This window comes from Cebus imitator, unplaced genomic scaffold, assembly GCF_001604975.1.
Source record: "Cebus imitator isolate Cc_AM_T3 unplaced genomic scaffold, Cebus_imitator-1.0 Scaffold32, whole genome shotgun sequence".
In the NCBI taxonomy this organism is placed as follows: Eukaryota; Metazoa; Chordata; class Mammalia; order Primates; family Cebidae; genus Cebus; species Cebus imitator.
The window spans coordinates 95,333-114,950 of NW_016107347.1; the positions used below are offsets into that span (position 1 = coordinate 95,333).

The 19,618-nt window shown below is 37.0% G+C and overlaps 1 protein-coding gene across 24 annotated transcripts in view; it reads left to right on the forward strand.

The window, feature by feature from the left end:
• LOC108301098 (phosphodiesterase 4D interacting protein) overlaps window positions 1-19,618 on the forward strand; it is a 151,588-nt gene that overhangs the window by 85,503 nt on the left and 46,467 nt on the right. For 14 of the 24 annotated variants that reach the window (XM_017524148.2, XM_037736973.1, XM_037736968.1 and 11 more), the window contains 8 exons: window positions 588-782; window positions 4,246-4,413; window positions 4,579-4,660; window positions 8,326-8,417; window positions 11,758-11,874; window positions 12,100-12,237; window positions 13,592-13,704; window positions 15,176-15,318. In XM_017524148.2, coding sequence (XP_017379637.2) covers window positions 588-782; window positions 4,246-4,413; window positions 4,579-4,660; window positions 8,326-8,417; window positions 11,758-11,874; window positions 12,100-12,237; window positions 13,592-13,704; window positions 15,176-15,318 — 1,048 coding nt within the window. The remainder of the gene's footprint in view (window positions 1-587; window positions 783-4,245; window positions 4,414-4,578; window positions 4,661-8,325; window positions 8,418-11,757; window positions 11,875-12,099; window positions 12,238-13,591; window positions 13,705-15,175; window positions 15,319-19,618) is intronic. The other 10 variants (XM_037736989.1, XM_037736988.1, XM_037736987.1 and 7 more) reach the window with 1 other exon arrangement.

The following is a 19,618-nucleotide window of genomic DNA, read 5'->3' on the forward strand; positions in this document are numbered from 1 at the left end:
CACATACTATTATCCCTGTTACAGAGAGGAGGAAACAGACTTCTGAAGTTAAGAACCTTGTCCAAGCTAACATAGCTACTAAGTAGCAGATCGGGTAAGCTAGGCAGTATGGCCCCTCTGTTTCCTCTACCATGTGCCATTGGTTAATACAGAAAAAGAAACCATCACTATGATAGCACAAACAGTGTTTAGTATTCCTTTCAGCTTATTGTTTTGTGCTTCCCCCTATAAAGTTATACAGGGGAGAAAATAAATCAATGAATTGAGTATCCATTTATCCTCATCTAACATTAATTGTTACATGCCCTGAACAAATAGGAAAAAGACTTATTTCAGAAAACAGTATGTATGTAAGGGTCCACTAGAGACAGTTTTCTATATTGTTAGTATTCATTCCTGGGACACGTATTTAGAGACTTCTGGGTTCCTGGCCTGTGCTAGATCTGGTTAAACAAAAATGAGTAAAACATGATACTTATTCTCACGAATCTCACAGCTCCTTCTTCTGTGATAGTCTTTTAAGCTCTTTGATATTTATTAGAGACAGTTCTTTCCTCCAGAAACTTACAGTGTCCCTTCTGTATTAGGATCTTAGTGCAACACTGCTCTGCAAACTTGAACCAGGGCGGAGTGAGGTAGTGGAGGAGCTGTGCCAGCGTCTACAGCGAAAGGAAAGGATGCTGCAGGACCTTCTGAGTGATCGAAACAAACAAGTGGTGGAACACGAAATGGAGATTCAAGGCCTGCTTCAGTCTATGAGCTCCAGGGAGCAGGAAAGCCAAGTAAGGACTAATGCACAGAGCAGAAAAGTATCACGTAGTGCATTTATAGTCTGCAAATAGGAAGCATTTGCAGAGTATAGACATGTGTATATTGATATATTTTATAGTCGACTCTGTTTCTTCAATTTATTACCTAGACCACAGTTTTATTTATTTACTTATTTATTTAGAGATGGGGGTCTCTCTACTTGTGCAGGCTGATCTTAAAGTCCTGGGCTCAAGCAATCATCCTGCCTTGGCTCCCCAAAGTGCTGGGATTATAGGTGTGAGCCACTGTGCCTGGCCTTAGACCACAGTTTTATACTGATCATCAAAGTATGAAAAATTTTTTGAAAACTTTATATTTGGAAGGGTGCCTAAACAATGCATGTATCCATTAACGTCATTACATACATTTTCTTTTTAATAATCTGATCATTTTCACACCTATAATCCCAGCACTTTGGGAGGCCAAGGTGGGTGGATCACGAGGTCAAGAGATCGAGACCATCCTGGTCAACATGGTGAAACCCTGTCTCTACTAAAAATACAAAAATTAGGTGGGCATGGTGGTGCATGCCTGTCGTCCCAGCTACTCGGGAGGCTGAGGCAGGAGAATTGCTTGAACCCAGGAGGCAGAGGTTGTGGTGAGCCGAGATCGCACCATTGCACTCCAGACAGAGCGAAACTCTGTCTCAAAAAAAAAAAATAATAATAATCTGATCATTTTGAGAGAAAGGAGTAGAGGTTGTGGAGTGTTTTGATTTTGATTCTGAATTATTAAGACTTCAGTGATACTTTGCATTTCCAGCCAAGGTATGGAAAACTTACACTCAACATGTTTACTCTTAGTTTTTGTTAAATCTGAGTTATCCTAAGAGGAAGAAAAGATTGGATTTTTCAGAGGTCATGATGAGAATAAATAATCTTATAGTAGTATGGGGTATATTACTTTCACAACATTTCAGAAGTAAGTTTTTTTTTATTATTATTATTTTTTGAGATGGCGACTCCCTCTGTCACCCAGGCTGCAGTGCAATGGCGTGATCTCAGCTCACTGAAACCTCTGCCTCTTGGATTCAAGCGATTCTCCTGCCTCAGCCTCCTCAGTAGCTGGGATTATAGGCATGCACCACCATACCTGGCTAAGTTTTGTATTTTTAGCAGAGGTGAGGTTTCACCATTTGGCCAGGCTGGTTTCTAATTCCTGGCCTCAAGTGATCCACCCACCTTGGCTTCCCAAAGTGCTGAGGTTACAGGCGTGAGCCACCATTCCCTGCCCAGAAGTAAATTCTTAATTTTTCCTTATTTCTGTGTCTTTTCTTCACAAGGCTAAAGACTCTTGGTTGACTTGTGCTGCATTTCAGAGACCCAGTAGCTCAGAATCTCCCTAGTCAGTTTTTAGAAGAAGAAAAACTCTTTCTTGCCTATGTTATTTAACCCCGTAATATTTTTTTATGTTTCCTTTTACTGTAAAGGGATTATAATCCACTGTTCTAATTGTTAGCCCCACTGAAGTAAATACACATCTTGTTAGAAAAGTCCTGCTGTGTGCTTCAGAAATTGTTTATAAAATAGACGTAACAAAATTATTCTAAATTATTTAAGTCTTTGGCAAGAGCCTAGCATTTTGAGTTTTCTTTTTAACCTGTTCATGATTTGGAAGAATTAGTCTTTATTATACCTCAGAAAAAAGAATTATGCCCTGCAGGTAGTAGAATAATGAAGATGATGGAACTTACAGGAGATTTTTCAACTCAATAAGCGTAATGGTTGTATTCCTCTAGATCTGCTTCTCTAATTTTACATGCAAAAGAAATCACCTGAATAGCTTTTTAAAGACGTAGATTGTAGAGCTCAACCCCAGAGATAGAAATTAGGAGGCATAGATGGGACTGAAGAATTTGCATTTCTAACAAGTTTCCAGGTGATAGTGATGCTGCTGGCTCATGGACTGCATTGGAGGAGCACTGCTAAAAACTCTTAAATACTACTAGAAAAAGAGTGCCAAGGCAGATAGAGCACAGTATATATCTTGTATGTTATTTATTATGTTTTCCCCACAGCTTTCACAGATATTTTTATTAAGGTACTTTCATAATATACTGATAACCTCTAAAATGGTTATATCCAAATCTCCAAAGAGCCTAAATTTTACTTACTGCAAAATGGAAGTTTTTTTTTCTCATATTTCCCTTAGAAATCGTGACAAGAACTCAGCTTCTTGCTTAAAACAATAGTACTTTTCGTTAGAGACAGTTGGGTTATGATTCATCATTTTACACTCTCAGTCATTTTAATATCAATTTGTTATTTCCATATTTTCTGTTTAAATGCGGACTTCCTGTACATTAATAGTTACAGAAATTCTAGATCTTTCCCTAATTGTGTCATCATCTGTCTTAGAAAACTGGAATTTGAAATGAAACTGAATTTGGTGATTTTGAGATTGCGATTCCCCTGATCATGTGTTCTGATAAACATGTTTATGTGTGTAATTGATTCATTCAGTAAATCTGTAGTGAGTGCTTATTATGTACCAGACACTGTACAGAGTGCTTGAGATTCAGCACCAAGTTGCCTTTAGGAAACTTACATTCCATGTAGGCGAAGCAGAGAGAGATATGTATCAGATGGTAAGTGCGTTGAAAAAAAATTTAGCACAGTAAGGGGTATTGGGGATAGAGAAGAGATTGCTGGATTTTTAAACGTTTTTTTTTTCCCAGCTCTATTGAGGTATAATTGATAAATATCTTATATATTCAAGGTGTACAACATGTTTTGATATATGTATACATTGTGAAATGATCACCATGATCAAATTAACACATCTGTCACTACACATTTTATGCGTGTGTGGTGAAGGCACTAAAGAGATACTCTCTTAGCAAATTTCAAGTAAATAATATAGAATTATTAACTCAAGTAAATAATGCAGTATTATTAATTAACTAGAGTCACCATGCTGTACATTGGATTCCCAAAACATAGTCATCTTGTATCTGAAAGCTTGTACACTTTGGCCAGCAAGATTACTGTTTTAGATAGAATATGCAGGGAAGGCCAACCTGATAAGGTGTTATTTGGCAAAAACCCAAAAGGAGCAAACCACACAAATGATTGAGTCAAGAGCAATCCAGTCCTAAGCAGTAGCTATCTGAGAATAAAGACATTTGTTATCCTAATTCCAGAATCTTAACACCTTCGCCTGATAGTTCTAGCAGAACTGATTTCAGATTCTCTTATCTGTTACAAATGTGTTAAATTCTGTTTTTTCCCCAATGTTCTGCCTGTGAGACTTTCTTTCCATTCACTTTATGTTTTTCCCTGTAAACTGAAAGCAAGGAAGCTATTTCCTAAGGACCCACTGTTGTTCTTTTTTTTTTTTTTAACAAATGGTTGACTTTGAAGAATTAATACCAGAACAAAATTTTTGTTTTACTAGAGTATCTTTCTAATGTTATTTGTGATTTCCTCTTACTAGGCTGCTGCAGAGAAGATGGTGCAAGCCTTAATGGAAAGAAATTCAGAATTACAGGCCCTGCGCCAGTATTTGGGAGGGAGAGACTCCACAATGTCCCAAGCACCCATCTCTAACCAACGAGCTGAAGTTACCTCCATTGGCCCCCCTCTTGGAGAACAGACTGAGCAAGTAAGAACTATAGACTTATATAATTCATGCTGAATGTGTTTCCTTTTTACATTGGAGGTGTAAGTTTGATAATTTTAATACTAAATTGTGAGAATATTCTCAGTACTGTCATTGTGATCATAGTTCCTGCATCTTTCTAAGTCTCCCGACTTTCTAATTTTTTAGGGTTCAATGCAGATACCTTCCAGAGATGATAGCACTTCATTGACTGCCAAAGAGGATGCCAGCATACCCAGATCCATATTAGGTAAGTATCAAATTTCATTTCATTAAGGGACTTTGTTTTTCCTTCTGTTAATCTTTATATTAATAGGTTTGGCCAAGAGTCTTTTCTCTTTCTACCCTAATGGAAAAAAATAAGTTTGGAATTCCTCTGAAAGGCTGAAGAACTGTCCTTACCTTATGTTGAGTTGAGGCTATTGCTTTGGGGTCACAATTTGGCCCAGAGAAAGTCTGTCCTTATTCTCCTTTTCAGATAGTTTTGCAGGGATTCAGAAATGCAGGAGGTAGTGGTTCCAATCCTGCACAGCAGGGCCATGTGCTGACAGCGTTTCCCGGGTATCTTTCAAGTCTGGGGCCTCGCTGTAACTTGACATCACCTGTGTTAAACTGTCAGGAAGGGTAGGCAGTGTACATTGAGTTATTTGCCAAGCCTAGCCCGATTCAGGGGATGGTTTAGAAGTCTTCTAAGTAGTCATTCTCTAATAGGAAAACTTTATACTAATCAAAAAGTAAAAGAGTATTGGATTTTTTTTTTTTTATTCTTTATTTGCCTTTTTTTAAAAAGTGTACTTTTCCCTAAATTTTTTTATTTTGGAAATTTCCAAACCTACAGAAAAGTGGCAAAAGTAGTATAGTGAATACTCATATACATTTTTATTAAGACCAGTTATTCACATTCTGCCACATTTGCCTTATTTCTATGTACACACCCATATGTAGATGTAATGTATTTTCTGAACCATTGGAGAATTTCTTACAGAAATCATGACACTTTATTCCTGAATACTTCAGTAAGTATTTCCTAAGAACAAGAACATTCCCCTACATAGCTACACTGTAATTATCACACTCAGAACATTTAACCTTGGTATAGGCTTAGTATCTAATACACAGTCCACAATCAGATTTCCTGTTGTCCCAATAATGTTCTGTATATCTACCTTGGTTCCCCCCAACCCAGGGGTTATGCATTGTGCTTAGTTGTCCTGTCTCTTAGTCGCTAATCTAGAACAATTATCTAGCTTTGTTTTTTTTTTTTTTAGTGAGATTGGCATTTTTTAAGAATCCAGGCCAGCGAATATTCCTCAGTTTAGCTGTGATTGTTTTCTTGTGGTTAGATTTGAGTTAAACATTTTTGGCAGGAATACCACATGGATGACTCAACCTCTCCCTCTCCCCATCTCCCCTTCTCTCTCTCTCCCCCTCTCCCCCTCCCCCTCCCCCTCTCCCTCTCCATCTCTGTCTCTCTCCGTCTGTCTCCGTCTCTCTCCCTCTCTCCCTCTCCCTCTCCCTCTACTTTTTTTTTTTGAGACAGAATCTCAAAATTGCCCAGGCTGGATTGCAGTGGCACCATCTTGGCTTATTGCAACCTCTGCCTCCAAGGTTCAAGCGATCTTCCCACCTCAGCCTTCCAAGTAGCCAAGACTACAGGCATGCGCCACCATACTTGGCTAGTGGCGTTTTTTTTTTTTTTTTTTTTTTTTTTTTTTTTTTTTTTTCTTTTTTTTGAGAGATGGGGTTTCACCATGTTGGCCAGGCTGGTCTGGAACTCCTAGCCTCAAGTGATCCACCTGCCTCGGCCTCCCAAAGTGCTGGGATTACAGGTGTGAGCCAGGATGACATCTTTCTTTGTGCATCACATCAGTGCATGATAATCAGTTTGTATCATCCTTGGTAATATTAAATTTAGTCATTTGTTTAAGGTTGTAGCTGCCAAATCTCTCCATTGTAAAGGGTTCATTTTCCCTTAATATATAAGTGATCTGCTGGCTGAATTGGAGATGTTGACAGTTCTGTTTTCCAACAATCATTCACTAAGTGGTTTTAGTATCATTTGAGCCTTGCCTGAACCAACTCTTACATTGGTAGCTTAAAAATGGTGATTTTCAGGGCTGGGAATGGTGGCTCATGCCTTTAATCCCAGCACATTGGGAGGCCCAGGAGAGCCAATCACTTGATCTCAGGAGTTTGAGGCCAGCCTGGCCAACATGATGAAACTCCGTCTCTACTGAAAATACAAAAATTAGTCAGGTGTGGTGGCACATGCCTGTAATCGCAGCTACTCAGGATGCTGAGGTAAAAGAATCGCTTGAACCCAGGAGACAGAAAGATTGCCTCACTGTACACCAGCTTAGGCGACAGAACAAGACTGAGTCTCAAAAATATATATATATGATTTTCTGTTTTTAAAATTTCTTCTTTATTTTGTTCATTATTTTCTTTACTCCTCAAATTAACCCAGATTTGGTCAGTAGGAGCCTCATCAAGCTGTTTCTCTGACCCTGACCCTTTGCCATATCCCCATCAGGTTTTTCTTTGTTTTTTGTGTTTTGGTTTTTTTTTTTTTTTTTTTTTTTTTTTTTTTTTTTTTTTTTTTTTTTTTTTTTTTTTTTTTTTTTTTTTTTTTTAGCACTTTGATAGTTTCTGGCACAATAAGATGTTCTATGATTACCTTTTACTTCACCTGCCTCAGTCCCAGAATCAGCCATTATCCTAAAGAGCTCCCTGGTTCCTTTTGGTGGTAATGGCATTGACAGACTATGATCTGAGCACAATGTCTTCACTGCGACATGAATACCTTTTGCTTCTAGGCCCTTTTAAGTGAACAGAGCTAGCAATGAATATTTTTAAATATATAGTATGTATTTGTATACATATGAAGATTTGATACTGATTTCTGTAATTCCAATTTAACAATATAGGCTTTTTTTCACCTCATTTCATATTTCTATCTCCTTGAGAGCCCTGGTTATTTATAACATCAATACATTTCAAAGTATTTACACATTTGCAGAATACTATAATATGCAAAAGTAGTTTCAGAATTACTACATAAATACCACTATCAACAATAAATGTATTATGTAATGTTTAAGGTTTTTTTTTTGTAATGTTTTTTATCCTTAGGGTATTTTTGAAATTCTTTTTATCCTTAGGGTATTTTGCACCGATGGTCTTCAGTTAGTGAGTTCAAAAATTATTTGGATTAATTTTTAAATTATCTTCTGGGTGGTTTTATTATCTGTTTGCTATATAGATTCATTTATTTATATAGTATTGAATTTTAGGCTTTTTCTCTTCCATTAATTGTCAAGTTGACTTACATATTAAAAATTAAACATTAACACAGTTCAAAACTCCAGTATATAAGATTATATACTCAGATGTCCCATCTCTTTGCCTATCCCTTTTCTCCTGTTTCCGCTTATCTCCTGAAGGTAATCAGTTTCATTCCTGGGTTATTCTTTCTGTTTGTCTTTCTGCAAAAATAAGCAAATGAATCATCTTTGTGTATGTGATACATATATGTACATTCTTATTCCCCCTTTTCCTAATATAAAACCTACTACCTTAGATGTATTCTTAAGCACATAGTTTGTTTTACTTAACATATTCTCAGAATCTCAAAATCACTCCATATAATTTCATAAAGATCATTCTTATTCTTTTTCTTACAGCAGTCTGTAGTGCCATCTGTGAATATACTATAGTTTATTCAGTCTTTTCTTTATAGCATGCAAGATAATTGCGGTATTTTGCCATTATAAATAATGCTACAAAGAACAACCTGTGAATATGTTTTATTTTTTCTTATTATTGGAATATGTTCTCGGTAAATTACTCAAAGGAGGCAGCAGATATTACATTATGTTAATAGCAATTAAAACTAGCACTCTATTTTCATTTTAGGAGACTTGGACATAGTGGCAGGGCTGGAAAAAGAACTGAGTAATGCCAAAGAGGAACTTGAACTCATGGCTAAAAAAGAAAGAGAAAGTCAGGTGAGCTTTCTAGTCAAGTCTTAATTTTTAAATCCCTATGATTTTTTCTTTCAAAATAGTTTATATTTAAAAGTATATAATTCTCCAAGTATAATATCTGAGTCCAAATGCCAGGTATAACTTTTTTCTTTTGGGGGAAAAATATAAGTTATTTTTCGTATACATAATCTCAACAAGATACTCCTGTTTTTATATTGGGACCATATTAAGTGCTGGAAAAATGCAACACTGTCTCCCCATTGCTAACTGGAATAAAATAATTGTAAAGGCCAGGTGCAGTGGCTCACGCCTGTAATCCCAGCACTTTGGGAAGCTGAGGTGGGTGGATCACTTGAGGTCAGGTGTTCGAGACCAGCCTGGCCAATATGGCAAAATCCCATCTCTACTAAAAATACAAAAATTAGCCAGGTATGGCAGTGGATGCCTGCAATCCCAGCTACTCAGGAGGCTGAGGCAGGACAATCACTTGAACCCTGGAGGCAGAGGTTGCAGTGAGCTGAGATCATGCCATCACACTCCAGCCTAGGCAACAAGAGTGAAATTTCGCCTCCAAATAATGATAATAATGATAATAATAATAATAATAATAAGAAGAAGAAGAAGAAGAAAGCACTAGTGAAAAAAGGAAGTGTTAAAAAAAAAGAAAAAAGAAAGTGTTGTGTGATTGCTGCTTAGTTATGACATTAGACCCATGAAATTAGTTTTAGAAACATGAAACGAGAAACTTGAGCATAATCGATGTTTTTGAATATTTATGTGCAATGTACTGTGCTAGTGCTAATGCTTACAACTCTACACGAAGTAAGTGGTGTCAACCCAATTATAGATGAGGAAGCTAAAACAGATTTCTCTTTTAAAATGGGAGTGGAGAATAGTTATGTAACTAATAAATGCCAAAGGTATGATTCAAACTCCAGATTTTTGTGACTTTACATACTTCCTAAGAAGATTCATTTCCTAGAACACATTTTTCCCATCTTAACACTTTAACTCTCTCTAGCATAGAGTTTTCATCAATTTTTTTAGAAGAGGCCTTTCAGCCTTAGAGATTCCCTTACCCTGCCTTTCCTCCACAGTGACTTGTATATTCAACTACGATGTTGAAAAAATATGAGGACCACAGTGCAGAGTTACAGTCTAAAACTAAAAGCCCGTTTGTTACTCTGGCATCTCTTTTAGAAGATCAGTCAGTGTTGTGGCTTCCTAAATTAAGTTTAGCTAGCTAGTCTAAATACCTCCTTAGTTTTTTTCTACCTTTTGCCACAGCTAGATCTAGAATATAAAACCTGTGTTTGTATTTGTGACAGAATTAACATATTTTATCTTTTGATTTTATTACTATATTTCTGCTTACAAACAGACTCATGTTTTATGACTCAATTAGTTTTTAGGATATGAGAATGTGTGGCATTTAAGAAATACCAGTTTTAAAAATCCCCTAGTCTCCCTTCCTTTTTGAGCTTCTACCTTAGCCGTTATCTGATTATTCACGTCAGATATTTTAGTTTCCACATGTTCTTCCTGTTTTTCTCACATATACCAAATCCAGAGTAATGTTACTTTTTGGTTCTGTCCTATTTTCAGAATCATGAATGAAATTCTAATGCCTATGAATGGGTATTTTGAGGGGATGATATTTAGCTATTGCTAAATTCCTTTAAAGGGTTTATTTAAAACAACTTACCCTTACCATAAAGACTGTATGGATATGTGGTATCTACTGGGAAGACATTATAGCCTACTGCCTCTGAGTCAGCTTCCCTGAGTTCACGTCCTGGATTTGCCACTTACTAGCTAGCCCTGGGGTTTTTGAACAAGTTCCTTAATTTCTCTCAGACTCAATCACCTTGTCTGTAAATTGAAGAGTAGAAAAATTCACCTCGTGAACAAATCAAAGAGGAGTTATCTTATAGGATTGTTGTGAGGATTCACTCCTTCATTCATTCATTAGCTACATGGGGACTGTCTCTAAACTTGGGCTAGTGCTGGAGATGAGGTAGTGAATGAAATCAATAAGGTCTCTGGCTCTATGTAGTTAATTTCTACTGGGGAGATATAGATAATAAATAAATATTACAGATTATGGTAAGTGATATGAGGGAAATGATAGAAAGTAACATAGATGGAGACCATCTTAAATAGGGTGGCCAAAGAAGGCTTCTCTGAGCAGATAACACATAAGCTAGGACCTGAGGATGAGAAGGAGGCAGCCCTGGGAAAGATATTTCAGGCCAGGGCAGTAGTAGTTGTAAAGGCCCTGAGTTAAGAGAAAGTCTGGTGTTCCTAGAACAAAAAACGTTGAATGTGCCTACGGAGTGATGAGTGAGTAGTAAAATGACAGATATTAAAGTGGGAAAAGTAGGCAGGAAACTACTTTTCCCACTTTAAATATATACAAAGCATTTATTAGAGAGCCCAGAGCACAGTAAATGTTAGCAAGTATGGTTATTATCAAGATTTTTTTTTTTTTTCGAGACAGAGTCTTGCTCTGTCACCCAGGCTAGAATGCAGTGGCATGATCTCAGCTCACTGCAACCTCCACCTCCTGGGTTCAAGTGATCCTCTTGCCTCAGCCTCCTGAGTAGCTGGGATTTCTGGCATGCAACACCACGCCCGGCTAATTTCTGTATTTTTAGTAGAGACAGGGTTTCATCATTTTGGTCAGGCTGGTCTCAAACTCCTGACCTCATGATCTGCCTGCCTCTGCCTCCCAAAGTGCTGGGATTACAGGTATGAGCCATGGCTCCCAGCCTATTATCATGCGTTTTAATAAACTTTGTCATAACCAAGTATTTGTCATTTTCTGTTGAGAACACTGAAAGTTCAGGGCATGTAGCACTAGCTTTTGGCAGGATTCCTTCAGAGGTGGTAGCATACTCTTCTATCTGGAGGCATGTAATGTTTGGTGATCTCTCGTGATGTTAGCAGCTTTTGTGGTTTGGTGTCTAATCCATTAATTCATTAAGTGTTGCAAAATGGAGATGTCCTAATGCTATCATTTTTTCATCTGTTAGCTGAAGTACATACGTAAAAACTTCATCTCTTCCTGCTTCTGCTAATGGTCACCATTCTTTTTCCGTATCATAATAAGCTTGTTAAACAAATTTGATGTGTTTGGTAGTGCCAGCTAAAGTGGAAGACATCATTAAAAGCAACTATTACATCTTCCCATAAAACATCCTTTGTTACCATACTGCATGGATTTTTTATTTGATCCTGTAGAGCCCTATTCTTGTCTCATTTTGTCTTGCATTACTGGCTGATAGTGGTATGATATACAAAAGCATTTGCCTCTGTGTTAAAATGTAAACATGGCAGATATTGATTCCTCTTTTCACAGATGGAACTTTCTGCTCTACAGTCCATGATGGCTGTGCAAGAAGAAGAGCTGCAGGTGCAGGCTGCTGATATGGAGTCTCTGACCAGGAACGTACAGATTAAAGAAGATCTCATAAAGGTCTTTCAAAGCTTTTTAAAGACCATTGGAAATGTTCACATCTCAGAATACCTGTAGGGCATCTTCAGACAATATTTGCACACATTGAATCCTTTGGCCAGTTCTTATCAATATCCCACTTGAAAGTATAAGCAGACTATTTCAAGAACATTTGTTCCTGTGCGCCTTGGCCGAATAATCCTTTTATTACTATTTTCATGTTTACCTTTATTCTTTGACTTCTAGGACCTGCAAATGCAACTAGTTGATCCTGAAGACATACCAGCTATGGAACGCCTGACCCAGGAAGTATTACTTCTTCGGGAAAAAGTTGCCACAATAGAATCCCAGGGTCAAGAAATTTCAGGAAACCGAAGACAACATGTAAGTTATTGAAATGTAGACTATATATATAAACATATATATAGTCTACATTTCTCTCTCTCTCTCTCTCTATATATATATATATATAGAGAGAGAGAGAAGGATTTTTTTTTCTTTTTTAGTAGAGACAGAGTTTCACCATGTTAGTCAGGCTGGTCTTGAACTCCCGACCTCAAGTGATCCACCCTCCGCTGCCCCTCAAAGTGCTAGAATTACATACAGGCATGAGTCAGCACATTGAGACAGGGTCTCACTGTGCCACCCAAGTGGGAGTGCAGTGGTAAGATCATGGCTCGCTGCAGCTTCAAACTCTGGGGCTCAAGGAATCTTCCTGCCTCAGCCTCCTGAGTAGCTGGAACTACAGGTGCAAACCACCATGCCCAGCACAAACCTTATTTTTCTACTGTGAAATAAACCATGATATTGGTTTTTCATAGATGGTATTTATTGAGAAACTGTGCTCTAAAGTTTCCTACTTTGGTCAGTAGTAGCTATAGATGCCTCTTTCTGACATGTGTGATTCTGAAAAGAGCAGCAGTTGTTTTGGACACATACCAATAGTTATTCCTCACACTCATACGTAAGTCATCTCCCTCTCAACTGAATCTTTCTCCTCTGTCTGCATTTAACCATGTTCAAATTTCTCCCAGTCTAAAAAAAGAGAAAGAAACCCCTGCCTTTGACTCAAATGTCTTTGTAGCTACAGCCCCGTTTAACCTTTCTTCAATGCCAGACTTTTCCAAAAGACTTACTTGCCTGTACTCCCTGCCTCCATTATCATCTTTCTCACTAACTACTCACCCCACTCCATTCTAGCTTTTAACACTACCTTAAACAACTCTCTGTTGGTTATACATTATCTTTATAGCACTATTACACTCACAATGACACATGTCTATGATTAATGAATGTCTTTTTCCTCCAATAGATAGTAGGCATTCCCTTAGAACCTAGAACAGAGTCTGTCCCATAGAAGGTGCTCAATAAATATTTATTGAATGAATGAAGAATACTAATAAGTCCTATTATATACGTTTCCCTCTTGCCTGTCCTGTTTCCCTCTTACTCCTTTCTTTTAGCTGCTTTCCTGTGCTTCTAACTTCTCTCTCCTTTTTCTTCTTTTTGCTCCCTTGTTTGAATTCCACCTTACAGGGTTTTAAAAATTAAAAAAAAAAAAAATGAATCTGACATTGATTTGAAAACTATAAAATACTATCAAAAGGTTATGTACTAAGATAGTGGACTTTTTAAGTCCTAGTACGTGCTAATGCATTTTCCTGTTCCTCAGGATTAACTGTGGCTTCATGTCCCACTGTGCCATTTGCATATTGCTTCTTCTCTCTTCTTTTCTCAGTTGCTGCTGATGCTAGAAGGACTAGTAGATGAACGGAGTCGGCTCAATGAGGCCCTACAAGCAGAGAGACAGCTCTACAGCAGTCTGGTGAAGTTCCATGCCCATCCAGAGAGGTAAGAGAGTGGCTATTCTTCCTTCTATTGTTTGTTGAAATTTTTATTTCTTTTACTATTGTATTCTTTTTATGCCTTTTATTCTTAAGTGCAGATGCTTATGATACTGAAGAAGGGGAAAAAACAGGGACAATTACTGGGGCTACCCACTTTGTCATTTGTTTTATGGATTGCTCTGAGCCTCAGTGTTAAAATCTTAAATTGGGAATAGTACCTGTTTCACACAGCGATTACAGAGATTTAACGAGAAGACAGCTTTGGTGTCTAAAAGAATGCCTTGCATATAGTAAGCACTTAATGTATGCTTCTTTCCTTTTGTGATCCATGTTAAAGGCTGTTCTGTTATAAAAGTAAGGCTACTCCCTGTCTCTACTGAAAATACAAAAATTCACTGGGCATGGTAGTGCACGCCTGTAGTCCCAGCTACTCAGGAGGCTGAGGCAGGAGAATTCCTAGAACCCGAAGGCGGAGGTTGCAGTGAGACAAGATCATGCCACTGCACTCCAGCCTGGTGACAAAGAGAGACTCCATCTCAAAAAAAAAAAAAAAAAGAAGTAAGGCTATAAAGGGCACTGATATTCATTTAATGTCATTGAAGAAGATATATTCATTGGGATGGCTGATATCACCCCGGGACCACTGATAGCCATCATGATGAATATCTTTTCTTCTGCCTCTTGATTTTTGGTCATATATATAATACCTCTCTGGATCATTTTATATTCTCTTCATTTTTTTTCTCATTTTGCCTTCCTTTTTAGCACCTTTTACTCTTTTTCAATTTTTGTTTTTAGTTTTTTTTTTATGCATACTAAGTTCTTACATTGGGGCCTTCAGTTTTCTATTTTTAAAATTAGATTAACCTTTTCTTTTAATTATTTTTTACTTTTTTCTTTTTTTTTTTTTTACTATTCAGTTTCTTCTAGTTTATTGTTGGGCTTTAAAAATGTTTTCTTTCTACCAGGAAAATGAAGGCAGAGGAAAAGTATAATAGGACCAGTTGATTGTGTTACTTTTCAAAGAACCTCTAGAGCTTTAAGTTTTTATGAATCATTCCTTTTCACACCGTCTTCAGTAATGGTTCTACTTGGCTGAGTCTTGTTCCAGTTTATATTTAGTTTTTCCTGAGTTTTAGTTTTTCAGAAAAAAAAAGCTTTTCGTCAAATAATGAGATTTCTCTTGCTTGGGCTATAGCGGTGTGAGCTGTCTTAGGAGCTATAATTTCATGTGAAATTGGCCCAGAATCTAGCATAAGGGGCATGCTTTTTAAAAAAGGAACAGTCCTTCATAATCTGTCAGCAGTGAACACAAATGCCACACAAAGACTACATTCATTTATTGTGTCCTGGAGAACGATTACTTTAGAAAGTCATGTGGCTCAAAGTGGCATTGATGGTTCTTTGGAAGCAAATGTGGACTCACTACAGTTGATGGCTAATCCATTTTCCTTCCGTATGGCATGTTTAATCAGCTCTGAGAGAGACCGAAGTCTGCAGGTGGAACTGGAAGGGGCTCAGGTGTTACGCAGTCGGCTAGAAGAAGTTCTTGGAAGAAGCCTGGAGCGCTTAAACAGGCTGGAGACCCTGGCCGCCATTGGAGGTGGGGAACTGGAAGGTGTGCGAATTCATCACAAGCATGCCTACTGAGCACTGGCGGGTCTGACTGCAGCCCAGGATGGAAACCTTGTTTGCACTAACCAGAAAGATCCCTGTCTGACTTTGGCAGAATTAAATGGTGGCTTACTAATGATAGAACTGGTACAAGTAGCATCAACTACAAAGTGAAACTCACTTTAGCCTACATGGATCTCACTGTACATACATATCAATCCCTAAACTGAATGGTGGAGGTTGCAAAGTGTATTTGCACATTTTAAATCATTTTGTTTTAGTTTTTCACTTTTATTCATTCTTACCCCTAGCCCCTCCTCATTCCCTCATCCCTTCTGTGGGCCAATAAAGTTTATTCCTCCCCCACTTTCACAATCCATTTCACATGTTCCATATCATGTCATAAATGCATGTGTGTGTATTATTTTTGCCATTCAGTCAACTCCTCTTTGAGTGAGAGCGTTTTTTGAATCAAAAGAATATAAGTTTTAAGATGAGAGAGCAAGAAAGAGATTGAGAGTCTGTAAGAGTGACTTCGCAAAAGTGATATAATCCTTATCAGAAGGTAATCAAAACCAGGAGAGTAGACTTGTAATAGTAGACTGCACATATTGGGAAGGCCAAGTTAAAGAACAGAGGCAAAAACTGTGAAAGTGATCGTAGTAAACTTTTACCTGTAATACTGTCTCAGACTTGATCGTTGTACACTAGTGAAATTAGATTAGGTACAGATTAAATTCTATTTAAGTTTTTTTCTTTATTGATTCCTTTCAGTTTTTTAAAACCAAGGGCATGCTATTTAGTCAGAACATGACTTCTAGAATGGTCTTCCAGAGTCACAGTTCTCTGTTTACAAAGATAATTTCAAATGTAGTATCCCTCTTTACATTCAGTGTTCCACTAAATAACTCATTATAGCCTAAGGAGGATATTGCTCCTTCCATTTGTGGCACGAAATAGGGTCCTATGTTTTCCATTATTTAGTCTGTATACATTTCTCCATATAAAAATAAGTAATAGGCTTCAGGCTTTGAAGTGCTTGAATCATTTAGAAAGAAATGTCACAGATGTATGTTTATAGTTTTTAATCGTTGTCTCAATGCTTTCTTGTGGCAACATGACAGGTATAAGGAGAGGGGCACTGGAGATTGTATTTCTGATGTCTTGAATGTCAAGAGTATGAAAAGTAACCAAGATTGCTTTGTAGATTTGTGTGTTCAACATCATGAATTTGTTTTTATTTCTGCTGGTTGTAAGTTTCCTAGGTTAGAAGCTGAAATTTCAGTTACTTTAAACATGAAATTTGGGAACAGGGATTGAGACTTTCTAGCACAATAAATGTGACTGAATATCTTTCTAAACTAAGTGGGGCACAGTGATTTTTTTCCTTCCATTTTTTTTTTTACATGTCACTATTTCTTTCACATGTTGACATGGCTTGTATTACATCCTAGATTTCATCTGTTTCTGTAACTTTAGCTGTGTCTATAACAGAGCATCAAACTAGACAGGAAGAAAATGTTCTACTAGAGAAGCACTCTGAAATCTTCTGATTAAGTAATTTGCAAAAGATTGATAGCCATAATCCTTACTCTTAATGAATCTGTCATTTCAGTTTCAATGGCTTTTGAGGAAAAAGGAGTCATTTAAGGAAGGAGATAAGAAGTATAGACAGATCCATCCACTTTTCTTAGTCTCCCAATTTGAAGAGACCCTTTCTTGCACAAAATTTTTTGTAACTTTCCAGAAGTAAGGATGAAGGTAGTGGAGCTGTAGAAATACCAACCTATCAAACACTAGTTTGTCCTGTCATTACAACAAGACATTTAGGGAATGTCTTTCCTTAGTTTTGCTAATAGACCAAGGAAGCTGCCTGAGTCTGCAGTTAAGATTCAGTGCTGGGTGAATCTTGGTTTCTAATGGCTCATAGTGATTACAGTTTATGTTAATAATCACCCCTACTTCTGTCAACCTCTAGCAAGAGTAGACTGATAGACGGATAAATTAAAAGTCTGACCTTAATGTCATAAATGTAACTAAAATATGGTACTAACTTTTTCTGGTCTAGATAGCTGGAATGAGGCTTGCAAATAGTGCTATCTGGAGAGAGCTTGCTGGTCTAACAATTTTGTGTGATAATGTGCCATCTGATTAGAGAGCATGAGTGTGATAAATGTTTATAATCCATACATAGATCATGCTGTGGTTAGACACATCATTTAGTCATATTTAACATGATATAATATTCCATTTTCTCTTCAGGTGCACAGACTCTTTCTCATACTGGGTTATTCTACCTTTGCTAGTCATTTTCAACATCACAGTAATTTTAGGTAAAGCATTGTGTGCTTATAGAACCTTGTAATTGAATAAAAATTATCTTCATATAAAAATAATGAAGTAAATTTTTACTTAGGTCATGCTTAATTGGAAGCATAGAACTTAAATTGAGAAAAAAATCCATATTATAGATTTTGTTTTTCTCATGTTTCCTTTAATAGCAAATAATGCAGAGTAATGGTTGTAAGAGTCAGAGTAGATGAAGTCTGTAGGTTTTGGAACTATAGACTTGAAAAGAGTTGAAAAGAACCTCCAAGAGGACTTATTTAATGAATGAAATGGATGTCCTTAGACAGATGCTATCGCTGAACTGTTTTCTATTGAAAGCTTTTTTTTTAATTGTACTTTAAGTTCTGGGGTACATGTACAGATCTTGCAGTATTGTTGCATAGGTACACACACGCCATGGTGGTTTTCTGCCTCCATCCCCCCGTCACCTACATCAGGCATTTCTCCCAATGTTATCCTTCCCCAACCTCCCCACCCCCTGCTGTCCCTCAGTATTGAAATTTGATGATTATTAGTACCTAGTATAAGTCAACATTCGCCTGATGTTCTCTTTTCAGATGGCCAAGTTATAGCTTTTTTGAAAAGACATTATTGGGCTATGTTAGTATGTCAGGGTTTTCCTTTGATAGTGTCTACTCTTAACTGTCACCCCACCTTCTCCACACCCTTTTCTCTTCATTCAGTTGTGGACAGCAGTAATATTTTTAGTACCTTTGTTTCTTAGGGGAATTACATTTTTCCTTATTTGTATTTTTAAAAGGTATTTCTGTTGTATTATTTATAGTAAGAGATATATTAAGGATCCAGAAAATCTTAACCTGTATAGGATATTAGTTCCTAACCATACGAATTAGTTTCCTTGAGGGTTCTTTAGTATAAACACAGTTTATACATAAGTAAACTGTGTGGCAAATATGCATAAAAGACCTGTCATTTTTTATGCTCATTTATCCTCCTAATGCAGTGTCTGGGTCATGACATGTTTGGCTTATAGCTTCAAAAACAGTTCAAGAAAACTGATTTCAGCTCTCTCTATGTTGATCTTCCAGTTGGATCTGGAGTCTTCTGATTGTGGAAAGGAGGAGCAGATCACATTATACTGAAAATTGTCCCTTTCATTGAGAAATAAAGGTTAACTGAGCTACCTAGTCACTTTCCTTTGGACTATAAACCTTAGAACAATAATTTAATAACTTTTTCTTTTCTTGAGGTAGTATTAGAAAACAATAGTTCCCATTGATAGGATAAACTTGTTTTCTCGTTTCGTGGTCTTTTATGTGAAATAGTCACAGAAGCTTGACATTTGGCATCCCTGAAAAGCTCACGTGGCCTTTTCAAATAGGGCCTTGTGTAGCGTTCTGCAGGTTTACAGTCTGTATCCTGCAAGGAAAGGTGACAAACTTCCTGTGAAGTTAGGAAGAAATATTAGTAACCCACATACTTAATGTTCATCTTCCATTTTACCTTGTAGAAGTTGAACTAGAGATAGAACTATTTAAATTAGTTTTCTTTTCTAGATGTATCCTGTGAGATATAAGCACAGAGAATTTTAGTTCTCTCAGGGTTAAAGCTCAGTGAACTTTTCTTTTCTCTTTGGTAGCTTGGAACCATTTGTACCATAGAAAGAATAGCTGGAAATTTGAAACTTGAATATGGCAAAACAGTAATAAAGAATGAGTCAATAGGATAATATATTGGAGTGATTTCTGTAGGGTAATAATTTCAGTTTTAATGTGTTTTAGAATGTGGATTTAAGCCACTTTCTCACCATTTACACCAGTAGCTTTGTTAAAACTTTATTATGATCAAATAACAAGCCTGTTGCTTTTAAGTAGTCTAAGTGCTAACAGAAGGTAAGTCTTTGACTTCTTCCTATGTAATCACCTGAGCCAAGATGAGTTTTCTAAANAAAAAAAAAAAAAAAAAAAAAAAGCATTGTAACTTGCCTCCAACAA